Source organism: Phallusia mammillata, chromosome 6 (genome assembly GCF_965637545.1).
Source record: "Phallusia mammillata chromosome 6, kaPhaMamm4.hap1.1, whole genome shotgun sequence".
NCBI lineage: Eukaryota > Metazoa > Chordata > Ascidiacea > Phlebobranchia > Ascidiidae > Phallusia > Phallusia mammillata.
Window position 1 is genome coordinate 4385219 of NC_137257.1, and position 18107 is coordinate 4403325.

The 18107-nt window shown below is 34.9% G+C and overlaps 2 protein-coding genes across 2 annotated transcripts in view; one reads left to right on the forward strand and one right to left on the reverse strand.

Annotated features, from left to right (window-relative positions):
- The window catches only part of LOC145232214 (dynein axonemal heavy chain 5-like), a 67713-nt gene extending 57683 nt beyond the window's left edge, over positions 1-10030 (reverse strand). Inside the window, exons 1-16 of the mRNA XM_080096757.1 lie at positions 9866-10030; positions 8610-8756; positions 8051-8191; positions 7433-7587; positions 6393-6566; positions 5505-5709; positions 4872-5062; positions 4327-4520; positions 3690-3830; positions 3380-3475; positions 3011-3075; positions 2770-2836; positions 2495-2614; positions 1962-2100; positions 1544-1669; positions 694-796 (exon numbers count right to left, since the gene is read on the reverse strand). Coding sequence (XP_079952883.1) covers positions 694-796; positions 1544-1669; positions 1962-2100; positions 2495-2614; positions 2770-2836; positions 3011-3075; positions 3380-3475; positions 3690-3830; positions 4327-4520; positions 4872-5062; positions 5505-5709; positions 6393-6566; positions 7433-7587; positions 8051-8191; positions 8610-8756; positions 9866-9892 — 2091 coding nt within the window. The 5' untranslated portion in view covers positions 9893-10030. The remainder of the gene's footprint in view (positions 1-693; positions 797-1543; positions 1670-1961; positions 2101-2494; positions 2615-2769; positions 2837-3010; positions 3076-3379; positions 3476-3689; positions 3831-4326; positions 4521-4871; positions 5063-5504; positions 5710-6392; positions 6567-7432; positions 7588-8050; positions 8192-8609; positions 8757-9865) is intronic.
- Positions 10031-10846: 816 nt separating this feature from the next.
- LOC145233847 (general transcription factor IIE subunit 1-like) lies at positions 10847-14605 on the forward strand. The gene is made up of 10 exons (XM_080098625.1): positions 10847-11074; positions 11385-11475; positions 11545-11640; positions 11783-11857; positions 11946-12075; positions 12279-12361; positions 12509-12627; positions 12765-12903; positions 13523-13642; positions 14167-14605. Exons 1-10 carry the CDS (start codon positions 11016-11018, stop codon positions 14425-14427), a joined length of 1173 nt encoding a protein of 390 aa, XP_079954751.1. The 5' UTR covers positions 10847-11015; the 3' UTR covers positions 14428-14605.
- Positions 14606-18107: the final 3502 nt, after the last annotated feature.

The following is an 18107-nucleotide window of genomic DNA, read 5'->3' on the forward strand; positions in this document are numbered from 1 at the left end:
GAAATGATATGTATGAGTTGATTGTTAACTAAGCTATACTGACTTTCAGTATTAAAAAAGTTTGTATATGTAACATGCTTTACATGAGTAACGCCATTTTCGGACTTAAAACATGCAATTCCATACTTAAGGACAAACAGGGACTTGAAAAGTAGCTGAATAAAAGAAAAAAATGGCAAAAAGCTTGTGTATAAGAAAACACCATACTGCAGATGGTTTAAAAACATTTAATACACTGTGTATCGTTTTACAATCTCTTTTAGAGGTTTGTTTTTGATCAATTTATTCTTGTTTTTGAAATCATTAGTTTTGACAATCAAAGTTGGCTGCAACCTGATAGAAAAGTATTTCCCTGTGTTTGCTTATTAGGACTACTTAAAATCATTGAAGATGGCCGAGTGGTTTGATTTGATTAACCACCTTGTGCTCACAAGGTTGTAGGTTCTAATCTCATCTCAGTCACTTGTGTTTCCCTAAGAGCATGGCTTCAACCTATTGAAATCTCATACGTTGGACGAAATTAATGTCACATACTCTCTTAAACAAAGAAATCATTTGACAGACTTGTAATAAAACCGGCAGCTCGACGGCGGACTCATGAAAATAACACAGAAAGGCATTGCCCGCCCTCCAGAATACCAAAATAAGCAAAATAGTGAAACTACTTTTGAAATTGTTTTACAGGTCTCCCACCTCTTGAATAGATTCCAATTCCTTTGCATATGTTGCGTACACATCACTGTAATGTTCACTGATGGTTTCTTTCAAATTGCTTCTCTGACTTACAGCATTAAACCTGCAAAAATACAGTCTTCCATTACCCCCAAAAATATCCATATGTAGCAGAGCATTAAAGTGGTGCCCTATGTTGAGACATCACACTTTAATACGGCTAAGGCGACCATATGTTTATGACTGGAGAGCTTTAACCATTCATGCAGTACGAAGCAGGCATGTGTACCATACAACGTAAGGAAGGCTTGTGATTGAACTATTGGCAGGTGCACCACTAAGCCTGTGTTGCTCAGTAGGAAAAGCGTAGGGTCTAGCCCAGTAGTTCTCAAACTGTGCGTCGCGACGCCCTGGTGCGTCGTTTCAATTAAGGGCGTCGCAGAATAGTTTCGTTTCGTGGCATTTTGTTGTTGTATCAATAAACACAGCTTTAATAATAAGTTTCCTCATTAACTTTTATTTGCTGGTGCGTCGCAAGTCCAGAAAACTTTTTCAGAGGCGTCGCAACAAAAAAAAGTTTGAGAACCACTGGTCTAGCCTATGCTTCGTCAAATGTAAGTGCTTGCAACACCAGCTTGAATGCGCACAATGCCTTCAACGCTTGGCGATCTATAATAGTTTTTGCACTACGTCCACATATGCCAGGCCCATTAAAGACAGTGGGATTCGAACCCACAAAACAAGTCTATTCTGAAATGTACAAACCCTCTTACAGGCCTGTCAGACTTTAATTCATGTATAATTGTGTTGTTCTCTGATTTCAGTAATGAATTCATGTTTATAGTATTTAAGTCCAGTTTGAAATTCTCACTTGGATAAAATACTGAGACCCTGTCTGGTTTTCATTCCCTTAGAGAAGATTGCTTGGAGGTAAACAAGTATCAGTTGGTCAAGGTTTTGGGAAAGGGTTCCAAAAAAGTTGAAAGCATCTTCAAATCTGAAGAAAATACTAGGTTTAGTATCCTTCAGGAAAAACATCAATTGTTAATTCTTTTTTAAACAGTTTGACATATTTATTGTATTTTTTTTTAAATTGATTGAAACTGTGACATTTATTTTGGAATCTATATTTTTTCAAATAGTTTTAATTTGTTATTTTAAGAATTTTTGAAAGTTATTTTATTTCTCCACATTATTTTCTTCCTACATATTATTTGCCATTTTAGGGATGCATTACATTTTTCAATTACTAGATTTGCATAATTTCAACAAAGCAATTATCTTCATACTTGTCTTTTTGTTTTCTTTGGATGTCCAGCAACATGGAGGCATTAATTTTTGATCCCATTGTTCTAATCATAGCTGTCACATTGTCAGCGATTACCGAAGTGATACTGGGTCCTTCTTCACCTGAGCTGTATAATTGCCCTGCAACGAACAATCATGTTTAAGAAAATTGTAACTAGAACCAGAAGAATTTGGTTAGGCAGTAAGTTACAACCTTCTTCAACTGCTTGAGTGTATCACACAGTGTTTGAATGACATGGCATTCTTAAATCTCTATGATATATACCATGTTCTGACTTACTGCCTAATGTGTATGCAACAAAAATATACATGCAACAGTTGAAAAAATATATTGTTATGTGGACCATGAAAATGATTATGGGTATAGCCCTTTAGCTTGTTTTGGTCAAACAAGGTGAATTTAATCGAATTAAACTGAATCCATTACCACCATAAAAGTCACACAACCCCCAAAATATTAGTTTGGTTAACATGTTACACTCCAAAATGGTTTAATATCTAAAATATGACATACTAAGCAGAGCTGCAGCATTGTACTGTGATTGAGATGGGGAACCTGAACCATCAGAAGCATTGGACATGTCATCCTCTTCTGAGTCACTGTCTGGAAGCCTGAAGGATTTTTGATGGACACCTTGAAACAAATGTAAGCTTTAAACACACAGAAATACAACTAAAACTAGTAACTTACTTTAGATTTAATTAGCCCAATTCCCTACGTAGAGCAAAAACAAATGCCTTCGCCACATTCAGTACATAAGTTTGTATACTGTCAGTAATAAGACAAACCTGAACTCAAGTCATCTTCCAAGTCCTCATCTTCTTCTGGCACTGTGACCATCCCTTGCTGGCCACGCTTCAGACAAAAGCAAATTATTGATATTGGCCAAAACTTCAAGTGTCAATATACTACCATTTTGCAAAGAAAACACTAGCATTAATTGTTAAACCCTGTTTGTTACATTTCAGGGTTAGCAGTTGCAAATTAAAAAACATAAGTAAATCAAAAAGATAAAAATGAAACACTTACATTGTGATAAGTGTAAGTTTGTGTTTTTTGTACAAATTCAACCTCTGGGGGTGAAGCAGCTCGATCTACAAAAATAATACAAAGTTTTTGTAATTTTATTCAAAAATATTTTTCACTTACGGTATTAACACATAAGACATAACATAACACATAAGACAAGTAAAGGTAGGTTTGGGAAATGAACTAACTTTTACAAATATACACTAAAAGTGTAATAAAGTGGAAAAATATGACACAGAAATCTGCGATATGACCAACATGTTTCTTGCGTATAAAAACACAGCTAATAGAATCGTACATATTGATGTACATACAATATTTTTGGAAATTTTTTTAAAAATAAATGTGAACATAAAAACAATATGTTACTGCCTGCTGAAGTTTCATCTTGCACAGATTCCGATGAGGTTTGACCAGTGGGAATATCTTCTGCTCGCGGTCTAGGTAGGCCAGCAGCATCTTTGGCTAAATTAGAAATGAAATCAGTAAAAAATACTGCACAACTAATTGTTTTAATAATGTAAAAGTTAAAATAATGTCTTAAATGATACAAAAATGACATTTTTTTCATGTAGCAGCGTCATTCAGTCCTTTTCTGACAGTTTTATTTATTTCTTTAAACTAGGATAAGGGTTAAATTTGTATCAACCAGCAAAAGCAGTAAAATGTGACAGAATACCTAATTTGTTGAATTGTCTCAGTGAAGAAACAATCTCTAGCAATTGTTTCATTCTTCCACAAATGATGTCCAGATTAGCAAGTATTGTTTCATCATCGAACAAAGGAATGCCATAACTAAAACTTCCATAATCTTTGCCATCTGAAAAAATAAATATTGAGTGCTTAATTCAATACTGCATTTGTTTCAGCATTATATTAAATCTTACAAACTAACTTCAACACAAAACTAAATTTTGCTTTGATTTTGCAAACAATATGTACAGTGGCCCCAAAAAATGCACTATTGTAAATACAGTACATCTATATACATAGGGCAATTTAAAATTATGCAGCAATTCAAATAAAAACCATTTTTGCTTGTTAGTCTTTATTCGAATGAATTCTGTCAAACCTGTGGAATTGTTTAGCTTCCGAAAATTGGTTTCATTTAGGGGGAATTGCTAAACAAGTAGCAGTAATTTGCATTTTCCAATAATTTTTTCTCATTTTTATCAGATTATTGCACATTGTTACAACCTAGTTTTCAACCATATCTGGTTGTTATGTATTTTATCTATCACATAATAGTTCCCAAACATGGCAAGTTGGAAACATGATTTTCACAACCAGTTATACAAGCCCTGTTTTAGCATTACCTGATCCAGAGACAACAGAACCAGTGGCTGCAAACTTTGCTTTCTTGACGACCTTCGACCTGTTGGTTGGTGCATCGAGGGAGCTCACTGATTGGTTAAGGCTGTGTGGGGCAGTTGTTGTTGAACCCAAACTATCACGTAGGATCTTTACTTGGTCACGGAAGAATGACTGTAGTGCCAGGCATGCTCGCAACCTTCAGAAAAGTTATATAAAAAAAGTTTTTATGTTTTATCCATCCAGCACATAAAGTTCAGGTCTTGGTTATGAGTTTTTTTTTTAAATCAAGTGAAAAAAAAACTTAGCAAACAACGTTACAAAACATAATAGAAAAAGTTGTAATTCTAAGAAAAAAAACACGAATTAATTTAAATATCCAAGTATCTATTTCAACAAAGGTAAAATGACTGTACGTAATATTTAGCACTACACTATTTAATACTAATTCATAATCCAACAGGTTTTTGTTGGGCTCAAAACTTGATTACAGTACTAAATATGTGGAATAAATAAACATAATAAAATTGATTTTAAAATCACAATCCACCTTCCAGTTAAAGTTTTGTCGTCATCATGAATCAACTCTTTCTTTTTGCTTCCTTTCTTGAAAACTTTGTACGAAGGAGGGGGAAGATCGTCCTGTTCGATCTCATCGTGAATTATTTTCCATAAATCACCACTACGAGCGAATATTTCAGAAACATAATCTCGACACATTGTGGCAAGTTGGTTTCCAATCTACACACACAATAAACGAATTAAGACACTGTGATATTCATAAAAAGTGACCAAATTGAAAATACAAAAGTTTGTCCACCTAAAATTCGAGATTTCAATTTAAAAACAAAACAAGAATCCTAAAACTTCTGAAGTAAAAAACAATCTTAAAGAAAAAAAATCCTTTTACGTTTAATTGCACAATGCACTTACTTGTACAAGGATCATAAATTCTAACCATGGCCCCCAAAAAAACATCTTGTTAAATTACAAAAAAAGTTTGGTAAATTCATTACGGTGATTAACTGGCAATTTCTGTAACTTTTCTATAAGAATCAATTAATCTATATGCCAAAAACTAAAAATTTTGCAATAATCAACAGCTCAGGGATAGATAAGTTTGATGAAAAAATGCACATATAACTAAGATTTTTAAAGTAAACCAATTAACAATTTGTTTTACCTTCATGCATAGAAGACCGAGGTATCCTGTCCTGGCATAGAACTTAGAAATGGAATCCATCTGACGAATAGCTCCAGTTAGTGTTGGCATTATGATATTTATGGCTGAAACCGGGTTCATCTCATGATGCAATTGTTCCAGGTGGCGTCGTAATGCCTCCAAATATTTTACCTTGTCTTTTGTCTCGTTTTGAGCATCGGTTATCCTAGTTACCAAAAACAAACTCAGTCCCTGCTTCTACATGGTAGTTGGGGAGTACAATTTCTATCACCGTACAGAACAATAAAAAAATCAGGATTACATTAAAATTGTAGCCTGCCCTTGATACACAACATTCATAAGAAAAAAACTCTATAAGCCACGCCTTACAATCGAACACACATGGTAAACAGGAAATTTTAGCAACAAATGATTGGCTATAGTTAGAAATTCAAGATGCATTAAAACAGAATCTGTGAATAAAAAATCTGTATGCAGTGCCCCTTCTTAACAAATTTCAAACCATAAATTTAATGCACACCCATATTTATATCACCAACATGCAATGACAGCTTGTATTTTTCTTCTTTTTTATCCACAGTTGGCAGACAGCGCATGAATGCAGTATACTTACAATGAGTCCACCACTTTTAAGGGTAACATTTTTATTTGATTTTCTTTTAATTAGACAGTTGGCTACTTTGATTTAGTTTAGGCCATTATTAACCACTGGGTTGAAGCAATGTCACTTAAGTTTCTTGCTTGAAGAAAACACAAGTGACCGAGTTAGGTTTAAAACCCACAACCTTGCGAACACATGGTAGTTGCACTAACCATTCAGTCATCTTTGGCAACAAGTTGCTCAAAACAACATTGTAGAAATATACTCTCAGAGCTAGCATGACTTACGATGTATCAACAGTTCTCCATGCTCGAAGAGTACGAGACTTTACTTGAATGAGAACGCCGATCACATTTTTACATTCTTTACTTTTCAGCTGTTCGGTGATTCCAGCCAAAACTCTTTGTCTTCGTTTCCATCTTTCCAGTTCAGTGAGTGGACCAGAATGAATGTCAAGCAATCTGAATGAAAAAATGATCTTTAAACAGAAGACTTTAAAGTAGGGTTTTTAGTTTCACATTTAAAATGGTATAGAGCAGTGGTTCACAACCGGGGAGGAATTCCTCCCTAGGGAGGAATTTTAGGAGTTCAGGGGAGGAATTTTAGGAGTTCAGGGGAGGAATTTCATAAAAACTGTAAAAAAAAATTTGCATGGGAAGCGTTACAGAATATTTTTGTTTTTACATTATTATGTCCATTATAATTTGGGCCGGTTCACATCTGGAGCCAAATGTAAAGGATTGTGAAATAGACATCCCTAATTATAAGGTCTATTTTAAATTGCTATAATTTTTCATGTTATACAGTATTTGTTTTTTGTCTTATGGGGAGGAATAAATAGTTCGAAAATGGACAAAGGGAGGAATGTATCAAAAAAGGTTGGGAACCACTGGTATAGAGTGTTCATATCCCAAAATCCCAATTAAAACCAATTTATGGAGATACGTTGTTTACTTCAATGCTTACTTAAACTTTATTTTTTACTCCGGAGACAGTGAAAGGCAAGCAGGCATTGAAAATGTTCACCTATCAATATCTTGCACACTGCTCCACAAAAATAATATCTGTCCAAAACAAGCGATGTTATGATGATACACGAGTGAGCATATTGCCTATTTAGGAAGAGACATGAGATTGCTGCAATAAGTACACTACATTCTTGTCTTTGTGCACCATGTACAATATGTATGTATACTGCACTGCTTGGTGACAAATTTCTTGTTGCTTAATGCATTTGCCAACCACACTGACACAAAATGAAATTTTATAAACGTTTACTAGAGTTTATATAGATAACAAAACCTTTACTGTACTAAGGGTCCCACACCTGTCATCGGCTCCTTCAGATAAAACTCCTTCTATAGTTTGCATCCATTCATGTAAAACCTCTTCATATGACTGGATGACTGCAGGATCAAACTGACTGCTGATGCGATGCTGGGAGAAATCTCTGCTTACAAGTTGGCTGGGCAGACGGAGTATCTGAAAAATACATTTTCAATGCAATTTGTAAAACATCCTAACGCCCAAAAACAGATGTAGATTTTATAAGGGTGAAAATACATTGAAGTAATATTAGGTTACTCATATGTACGTTACTCAAATAAGTTACTAACAAAACTGAAAATGTCACAAAGTTATGTAGTTTATCCAAAGAAAGAAAGCTGAAAACTTGTTTTAAGAAGACCAATTTTCTTGCATTATATATTTAAATATATTTTGTTGACTTTAGAAGACTGAGTTACAAAAACAAAAGCTTACCATAATTTGGAATACAGTTAAAACCAATGTATAGTTTAATTACTGAAAGTTAACATATTCAAATAACTAGACTTGCATTGACTTTGATTAAGTTTTAATAATGCCTATAATTGTCAACCAAAATGTTCCACAATATAAATAATAAATGTTCAATGTAAAATATTGTAATAAAAAAGTAATGTACCTGTTGGTTGGTTGCATTGCTTTTACTGGTTGCATTTACCAAGACATTTACATATTTTTCCACTGAATGAACAAACTGCTGCTTGTGTTCTTCGGAGCATCTTCCCCAATCTTCCTGGCCTTTTACCATTGGAAGAAAAACCTGTAACCATTTTCCAAGTTTAAATAAATTTTCCAAATACAGCCCATTTGGTGGTTATTGGAAAATCAAATGTATAGAAATAGGATAAAAGTGAAGTCTAAAGTTGTGATGCATACTTTCTCATGAACATTTATTTAAGAATTTATTATTGTAGGACAAATTGTATTTGTTATAGATCGTTTAAAAGAGTTAGTTTCACTCCTTCAGTCTAAAACCAAAAATAAACAAAAACAAACTTATGCCTAGTTTCTAAACAAGGAAAGTCAAAAGTTTGAATACATGCTCTATTGTGAACAATTATTGTTTTAATCATAGAACATTATGCATTTTTTTAGACATACTTTTCCAAAACTTGAGAATATTTTGAAAGTCTTGTATCTTAATGTAGTTTTATAATGCATAAAATGTAATAAGTTACCTGAGATAACACAGTGGATAACTGGTTGAGTGGGTTGTTTTTAATTTCACCACAGAATATCTGCTTGTGCATTTGCGACTGGTCAACTTCGCGGGTTGTGGAAGGCCGAAGAAGATAAACACAAACGAGCTCATTCAACCCAACACCCTGTAGCATAAACATGTCTTAGAAAAACAACACTGTGAAAGTTAATGCAAACAACTCCATTTTGGCACACAGGGCATTCTCATGTACATACTTTTTACTGTAATGGGATTGTAAATCCCAAATCACGACTTATCACTATTATTTTGTTTGAAATGTCTTGTTAATCACATATTCCATGATCGAACGATTATGGTTTGTTGCAAACTGAATCCCAAACTGTAAACCAGGGGTGGGGAACCTGCAACCCGCGGGCCACATGTGGCCCGCTTGCTTTTTTAATGTGGCCCGCGTCACAATTTTGTTAGAGTAAAGCATAAAAAAAATAGTTGATGGACAAATATTTACTTGAAATGACTTCGAAATTTCTACATTTGACGCCAAACTTATAAAAATTACCACACATTCAACTACTTGCTGTATTTGTAACGTAACAGTCACTCGATTGCCTTGCAGTAACAAATTATTTGCCATGTGGTGTTAGTTTCAAATTGATTTTAAAGCTATCGTGTGGATCCTTATATTGTTACATAGAATATATTTAGTTTAATGGAGCTATAGGGTGTTCCAGAAAAAATGGACAAATTTTAGTTGAATTAAGTGATAAACCTGTATGCTTTGTTTATTGCAAACAAGTAACAGCAAAGAAAAAATAAAATCTGGACCGATGAAATATAAAATCACTTGTGTGCTTCGGGTATTTTTTACACGGAATTTGAAAAAAATAAAATATTTGGCCCGCCCGAAAATGTTGTGCATTTCATGCGGCCCGCAGTACTAAGTGGGTTCCCCACCCCTGCTGTAAACCATTAAGTTTTTAGCAAATTTTGAAATTAATTATATATTCCTGGTAGCCACCAAAAAAGCTATGCGAATTGAACTCACTGTCAATCAGAATCTTTTACATTTAAAATTACATTTGAATAATAAATACTTCAATTAATCCTGATCTTTGTCTAATCTTGACACATTTTTGGTAAAAACGGGTCCGGATTAACCAAGGTTTACTGCATCAAGAATGTTTTTGAATTTTCATGAATCAGTCTTATTCATTGCATCTGTATTTGTGCAATACTGAATATGTTTCTTTTATACATTTTCTTTTATCATACCTTCAAGTTGACAAGACTCGAAACCATTGTAAGGTCATCTGAAAACCATGACCGACCTTCAGGACGTTTGCCATAAACAAACAACTTGCTCAACCCATTTGCAGCAAGAAACTGACTTAACAGCTCAAAATTGCTTGCATCAAGAAGAAAATGTTCTAGTGCAGTAGGACTGTAAAAAATAAATAAAGCAGTATGCACAATTGCATATAAGCAATGTTTTATTTAGTTTTAGTGCCAACTGCCAAACAGTGTATTTCTGTTGTGCAAAATGTGTAAAGAGCAAAATATAATTAAAAACCAAACTTAATAGCAAGAAAAAAACATTTACAAACCAAACCAATGTAAATAATGCATTATTGGCACTGGGTTTATTACGGTAAATAATGCGGAAAATGCAACAAATGCAGACCTGCAGAGGAACACATTTTTTATGTCGGTTTGAAAACAAAACTTATTACCTGTCAGTTTCGTCTACTTGAAATGTTTCCTGAATTTTGGTGGCAATCCACCAGTGGCGTTCGTCCATTTTTACCGCAAATTACAACATTACTGTTTCACTTTTGCACGAAGCACGTCGACTTTTTGCACGAGCGTCAGTTGAGTAGCCATGGGAACAACAGCGCTTTCAGTGGCAACTTCTTCCCGTGAAGTCTGGCAAAGAAATAAGATTTTGCCTAAAATGTGTATTGGCACAGAAAATCAAAACGGCCATTGTACTTTTGAGCAGACAATTTTACACACAAAAAACTAAAATAGGCAAGAACGTAAAAAAGACACCTAAAATGTATCGATTTTGTTTAAATATTCGTAAAATAACATAAATTCAGTAAAATCATTTATATATGATGTGAGAGTGTTTTCTCGTACCGAGTGACAACTATATACGTGATGTTGATTCAGAAACCATTACTTTTTTATCAGGCACTAATCTTTCCATGGAGATCAGCAATTTGGTAAATTTGGGACTTTCCCTTAACTTCGATCACACTTTTACCGAACACATAAACAATTCATTTTGCAAATGCGATAATGTCCAGTTTTTGCTGAAATCTAATGAGTTGAGTTGATTAAAAAAAACTGATTGGGGAGTGGGGACAAATAAGGTGTTTGCTTCAATTTTATGTAGCTTTGACTAAAAATACGCGTAAAAATGGATGAAGATCCTGATGTTCTCAGAGAAGTTCCTGATGCCTTACAACGTTTAGTCAGGTGAAATTGTGTCACTTGCAGTTTTTTTTAAGGTTTTTTGGGGGACCGTTCTCGAGCGGTTTCCCAAATAAGCAAATATGGCTATTTTTTGGTATTTAAATGAAACACTTGCGGTCTCTTAAAACTACTTAGCGGTCACCCAAACCAAACCTTAAAAAAACCCTGGTCACTTGTATTGTTATTTATAAACTTTGTTCAGTTAAAGCCGTGGTATTTAGGAAAATTAACTTTAAAGTACATGCTTCTTTCTTGTAAAAAAAACAGTGTTTCATTTTTCTTTGCTTTTTCAACAAAAAATGCATTATTCAAGGTGTACAGTGAGAGGATTTTATGGAATTGAACATGCACTAACAGTTGATGTGCTTGTAAGAAATGCTTGTGTCAAAGAAGAAGATATACAGGTATTTTACTGAGTTGTCTAAACTGGTAAAAATCAATCACTACATTTTGGTTTGTTTTTTCGTATTTAGGAGTTGCTAAAATTTGACAAGAAGCAGCTGCGAACTGTCATCAACCAATTAAAAAATGACAAATTCCTTAAATCAAGAGCTTATGTTGAAACACAGGTTATAAATTTTATGTTTTGTTAAAGTTTTTAAAAAATATTCCCTCACCTCAGCTTTCTTTTACCCTTTTGAATTGCTAGATATGTTATAAACCTGCTTACTTTATTTTTAAATTAAATACACAACTTTGTATTTAAATTAGGATGATGGAAAAGTGACAAGACATTACTACTACTACATCAACTATAGAAGCATAGCAAATGTCATTAAGTACAAGGTAATAAAAGTCCTAGGAATTTAAATTTACTTAAAGAATTACAAGTTAAATGTTTAAACTGACTTACTAAAGTTCAAAACTCTAATAGCTTCATCACATGCACAAAAGAATTGAAACGATGGAGCGTGACACAACAAATCGACCTTCCTTTAAATGTCCCACTTGCCTCAACACATACAGTGACCTGGAAGTCAATCAACTTGTGGACCCAATGTTTGGTAAATATTATGCAAAATATTTTTTATTTTAATATGGATTTTGAACATTTAGAATGGTTTTAGTACTTAAGTTTTTACAGTGACATTTGTTTAGGTACAAATACAACAAAAACATTGTCTTTAAACAGTTTTCCTAAAATTCATATCTAAAAACATTTAAACTCAGATTTAACCAAGTGTTCTCATTTTGTATTTATATTTAGGAACTTTGAACTGCACTTTTTGCAAAACGGAGGTTTTGGAAGACAAAGAGGCACACCAAGAGCAGGATTTAAGGGTTTCTCAGGTAAAACTCAAAAGTAAAGTATCTTTAAATACAAACCTAAAAAGTTATGTGCTTATCTCCACTCTTGCCTCGTTGTAAAAAATTAGCTTGGCAGCAATTTTAATTTTAATTCAGTCTTTATATTTAATTGATTTCTTACATTTCTAGGCAAAATTCAATGAACAGATGGAGCCAGTTTACAAACTACTGCGCGAGGTGGAGAACATTACTTTATCTGAAGATGTACTTGAACCAAAACCAACCCACATTCCACACCTACATCCGAAGTTTGTGTTTGTTAACAATATAAAAAATAAAAAGATTTATTTCATAATTTAACCAACAGTATTTTTTCAAACCAAAAAAAAGAATATTTTAACACTTGATTTGTGACTTTTTTTTTATTTTTTGCCTTTTTATGCAGTGGCCCAAGGTCAAGTAAAGGTCAGAAACATAAAGATATGGAACATTGGTCAACGGGCAAAACCACTGTTGACTTTGGTCATGAACAAGCCGTTGTAATTGACATGGGGGAGAAAAAGGTGGAGCACGTTGCTAAAGAGGTAACCAACTAATTATGCTATGATTATGTCATATTAAATCATACACTTTTCCTATTGTTACATAACACATATATGATGAAAAAACTAAATAAAAATCAGAAAATATAAAAATAACTTTTTCTCAAGATTTGACCCCACTTTTTTACATTGACTCCTATTTTACTTATACCTAAAATGAGATGCAAAAAATGTGTTTTACTGGTAATTATTAGGGATGGGCCGAGCCGAGCCAGAACCCGAGTACTCGGTACCGAGCATCGCTGTTTTTGATGCTCGGTGCTCGGCCGAGTAGTTGCACAAACTGACCCGAGCATTAAAATAGTGTTAGAAAGGGTGACGTTGAACAAAAACAACTGATTTTTTAACTGTATAAGATGGTGGAAAACGTGTACTTCTGAGGCCTGTACAGCTTAATGATTAAGCCTTAATACACCGCTGGTGACGTAAGAGACCTTGTAGAGCTAAAACCTAGAAAGGGGATTTTTGTGACGTCATAATGCACCGAGCGTGTTCGGCCGAGCACCGAGCATTAAATTGAGATGCTCGGTGCTCGACCAAACAGAACATTTGCAGTTTGGGCACATCCCTAGTAATTATCATACTTTTTGCTTTTTTTAAGGTTCCACAATGGATGATCGAAAGCACTGTGACGAGCTCTGCGATGTCATCAAAGGATGACGTCATGAAACCAAAGAAACCGGACGCGTCTGACCAAAAGTTGAACGACGAAGTTATGCAGGTTTGTAACAATTTTAAAAGATATGTTTTTGCAAACACTGTTCATACTATTTGGTTTGTATACTTTCTACCTGACAGTAACAGTTCATACATTTTGTATAAGTCGTAGCTGTAGCGCGTTTAGTCATGAACTGCCAATCTTGCCCTTTACTGTTTTGCGCTCTATAACGTTTTAACGTTGCACAGCTATTTTCGGCTCGGTGATTGTGCAGTGCCATTGTGTCGTTACGTTGCCTTTCACCAACCGATAAAAAACTCAACCATAGATCTTTGTGCTGTGGTTCTGTGTTTCAACTCAAAAGTGCAGACGGAAAGCGATTTTTAATTTTTCATGAATTGAGCACACGTTATAATCACTGAAATTCGTAAGCATCAAATCCTGCTGAGAAGCGTGAAAATGTCAAAACGGCCCCACATTCGGCCAGTCCCAAACTTTTGCCAACCAATGGTTATAAAAAACCAGATCAAGCAATTCTGGCCGGAAAGAGGCCAACTCGGCAACCCTAAAATCTTCATCTTTTTCAGACCCTCCTGGTACAAGAAGGATCTTCTCAACCTTCCAGACACCCGCATCGCCCTCATCCGACGCACGGAGGAGCGGAAAGCGAGGAATCGGACGAGTTTGAAGACGTGGACGACGAAACCATGGTAACCGTCGCCGGGCAACCGTACACGTACGAGGAGGTCGAATCGCGCGGGAATGAGCTCATCAGCCTGATGACGTCACAGGAAAAACAGGAATACATCGAGATCGGTCAAAAGCGCTACGAGGATATGCATGACTGAACAACGCGGCGAGAACCTGATTGGATGGCGAGATCACGTGTTTGGAAATTTTTGGCGAAGCAGTCATGTGACTGTGGATGACGTCATTGTGACGTAAGAGGGAAACGGTGTACGTTTGTGTTGTATTGTTTATCGTAAAATTCGTTCAAGGCACAATGAATAAAGAACACGAATTGGATAGACGCTTGAACGTTCGGTTATCGTTTGTGATTGGGAGATGGCTTCGTGCGCTTGTAGGATATAATACCGCAAATGAAACCTGAAAAACAAGACGTATATGTCAAGATAACACGAAAATGCTACCCAGATTTCAGGCTACCAAGTTATTTTTGGATCCTTATAACGCTGTTCCTTACCTATGAAGTGGATTTGCGACCCACTTATGAGTGTTTAACTATATGCCCTGGTCAAATGCTTACTAAAGTTTAAAAATGATGCAAAGTACTACTTAGGAACGCTTATGTAATGCAAAAATATATACTGCTTTATTTGTGGTTTAAAAAAGGATCACAGTTTTTGCATGTGCAAATTTCTCCACGTTAGTTGGTTTTTGGTTAATCGGTTTCTTGCCAATTTATTCGACTTACTGATTCCTATGAGCAAAGTTCCAAATATAAAGACGGCCATCTTTAAAATCTGAAAAAATATTTGAAGAAATAAATCGTTTGTCGCATCAAAGCCTGTGACAAATTTGTAAAAAAAATAAACTAAACCACGCATATAATGTTGTATCTGGTTGTGATTAAGTCACATTACGCTCCTTGGGAGGTAGTGAGACCAAAAAAAGGCTACGGTATTTTAATTAGTAATGAGACGAGTACCCGGTACTCGGTATCGAACGATTTCAGTGTTATCGTTACTCGTACTCGTATCGAAAATTTTTGCCTCAGTTTCGATACCAACATTTAATACCGAAGGCCGGTTTGCACTATAAGAATACGAGCAACTTTTTGCCAATATTTGGTTCTGACAGCACAGAAACGGGAAAAAGTTATGCCAGGTTACGTATTTTTTTCGCTATCGTGTTGAAATCACATTTTCCTACATGCTTCTGCATATGTGTGTGTGCGCGCATGTACCCCGGCCATGGCAGATATATTAGCTAGTTATATTTTACAACTAATTCCAACACTATATTTAAGTACTCGGTATCGAAAGTATTATACACGTGGTGCTCGTACTCGGTATCGGTACTCGCTTCAAAATCTTAGTCCCATCACTAATTTTAATTGCGTAAATTTGTCAAAAGGGTTTGCCGTACATAAGTTCTAAAGAGGTGCAAAAATATCTGAAATTAGTGAAATATCAATCATATAGTTCTATACTGCCCTAGCTAGCAACCTATAAGCTACTAATGAATACAGTTATATTATCATTTGTGATTCGAAGTTTGAGTTTACAATGCAACTAATTCATCGCAGAAATAGCACTTACCGTTATTTGCTACTCTTTGGGCTTCTTCAAAAGACAATGCAGTTCTTTTCGTTTTAATACTGTTTCTAATTACCAATGTTCACACATATAGTTTTGCACTGTCTGACTTCTGACTGCCAAACCACCTCTTTATATACAATGTCCATCATTAAAAATGCCTATTTCCTAAAATAAATAACGTTAAACGTCATGATGCCTAATGTAGCTTAAAAAAGATGTTCGGTGTAAAAAAAACTATTAACCTGTAAGACAAAAGTTTAACACATTAGTTACTTATTGCGCTGTCTGTGTTTAATAATCTACTTTACCGGGCTGTCTGACTTCGCGTTTCTGGGAAATTCACGAGAAATTGTAATGAGTTTTTATGATAGGGCGCTATAATAAAGTCCAAATAAGGAACATTAAATATACCGGTTCATGGGCCCAATGTGCTATACGTGTGATGTGTGTATTTTGTGTGTATTTATGGTACTTCATGACGCAAACGTTAATGACCCCAAACGATTTTTTATTCATGTGAAAAAAGGCAAAAGTAGTTCATTGCAGTCAAAAGAAAAAAGTAATTTTAAAAATGTCAAAATTGTGTACTGCAGTTTGATTTTTAACCTTTATATTATCATTACCTCTACCATTTGGCGTCCTTAAAAGTTGTTAGGTACGCAACCGGCTGGGGCCAGAAATTTTGTTTTAATAGAGGGGAGACTAGTTTTGCCGCATTCAAATTTTATTTGTCGCAAAATCAACTCACAACTTCAGTGACCAAAAAGGGCTAGGCTATAATGAAATGAAATGCATAAAATTGTAGTCTGTAGTAACACTACGAAATTCTTAGTGGGTTCTTCAAAATACGATCCAGTGGCCCGATTCAGCCTACCAATGCCCTTTTCCAGCCCTTCACCCCTTTTATTGCAACCTTTGATTTTGATTTGTCTTTGATCAAGTTTTTACAACGTCTGTTGTCGTGTTGGTATGTTTACTTTTCCAAGTAAAACTCAGCTCAGCACAAAATTATCTCGTAAACATGTGTGATTTGACAGAGTTTTGTGTTCCTGTTGTGCAAATGATGGGCACCTAACGAGCCTGTAAACAAAATGCTGACGTATTTATCATGTGATATTTGCAAAGTTCTGCTCATTATTCCAACGCTGCATGTCAAGCAATAACCCTGAACTTGTAACACATCATTTAGTTGCAAAGGCAGCAAATCCCAGTTTGCAAAATGAGTTTGTCGTTAGAAAACGTTCTTGCTTTGTTGAACACAACCATCGAAGTTTCTGATCAAGATTCTGTAGATCCACAAAGACTTTACGAATTTCAAGAAGATTTTCGGGATGAAATTGAGAAACGAGTAGAACGCTTAAGGCATGGAAAGGTATTTTCATTTTCAAGTCTTCAATATTACAAAATTGAGATTGGTGATCTGAACGGAAAACAAATTCTTCGAATGTTGATATCACTCACAAACAACGAAGGGTTGATGAAACCTGGAAATTGTTTCGTGTTTTTTATCAACAACGAACCAGATACTTCACTGACTGTGATTTATCCACACTGGGTTGAACTGAGGAGTGTTTTATCTGTTTCACAGAAACACAGAGGCAATTGGGCTAGAGCATTTGATGACATAACATGTTTTGAGAGACACAATATACCCGAAAAGTACGTCGGAATGGATTCTGAAACTATTAAATTGTTTCGTTCCACATTGGCGGAACAATATGCAAACTATATGCAAGAAAAAATGACCGAGATAGATCCGCAATATCGGCGATTGTTTATTGGAGTTATGTTTGAAATTGCAAAAGGTCACGTTAGAAGTTGGCTGACTTACAAATACTGGAAGAATTTTCCAAAGGCTTCTCTCATCAAGTTGGCAATTGATTATGGATGCAGCGGAAAATTGCAGACAGTTTTCAATCACCATTATTATCATCAGGATGTTGAATTCATTCGAAAAGAAACAAGAAATAAACAGAATCAAGTCAACAAAATTTTACAACAAAAATCTGAATGGCGCATAGAAGGTGCAAAGGAAATTCTTGATCGGTAAGTCAAACTTATAACTTCATTAAAACCAAAAATATGACTAAAATACTGGTAATACTTTTTAAAAGGCCCATTATATTATCACATATAAGCATCTATACGTATAAGTGTGCTGTGATAGTTGGTCCGTATGATTGTCATAGTGTTGATCCAGTTAATAAATAGACATTTATATTGTTCATGGCTGAACTGTAGTACAG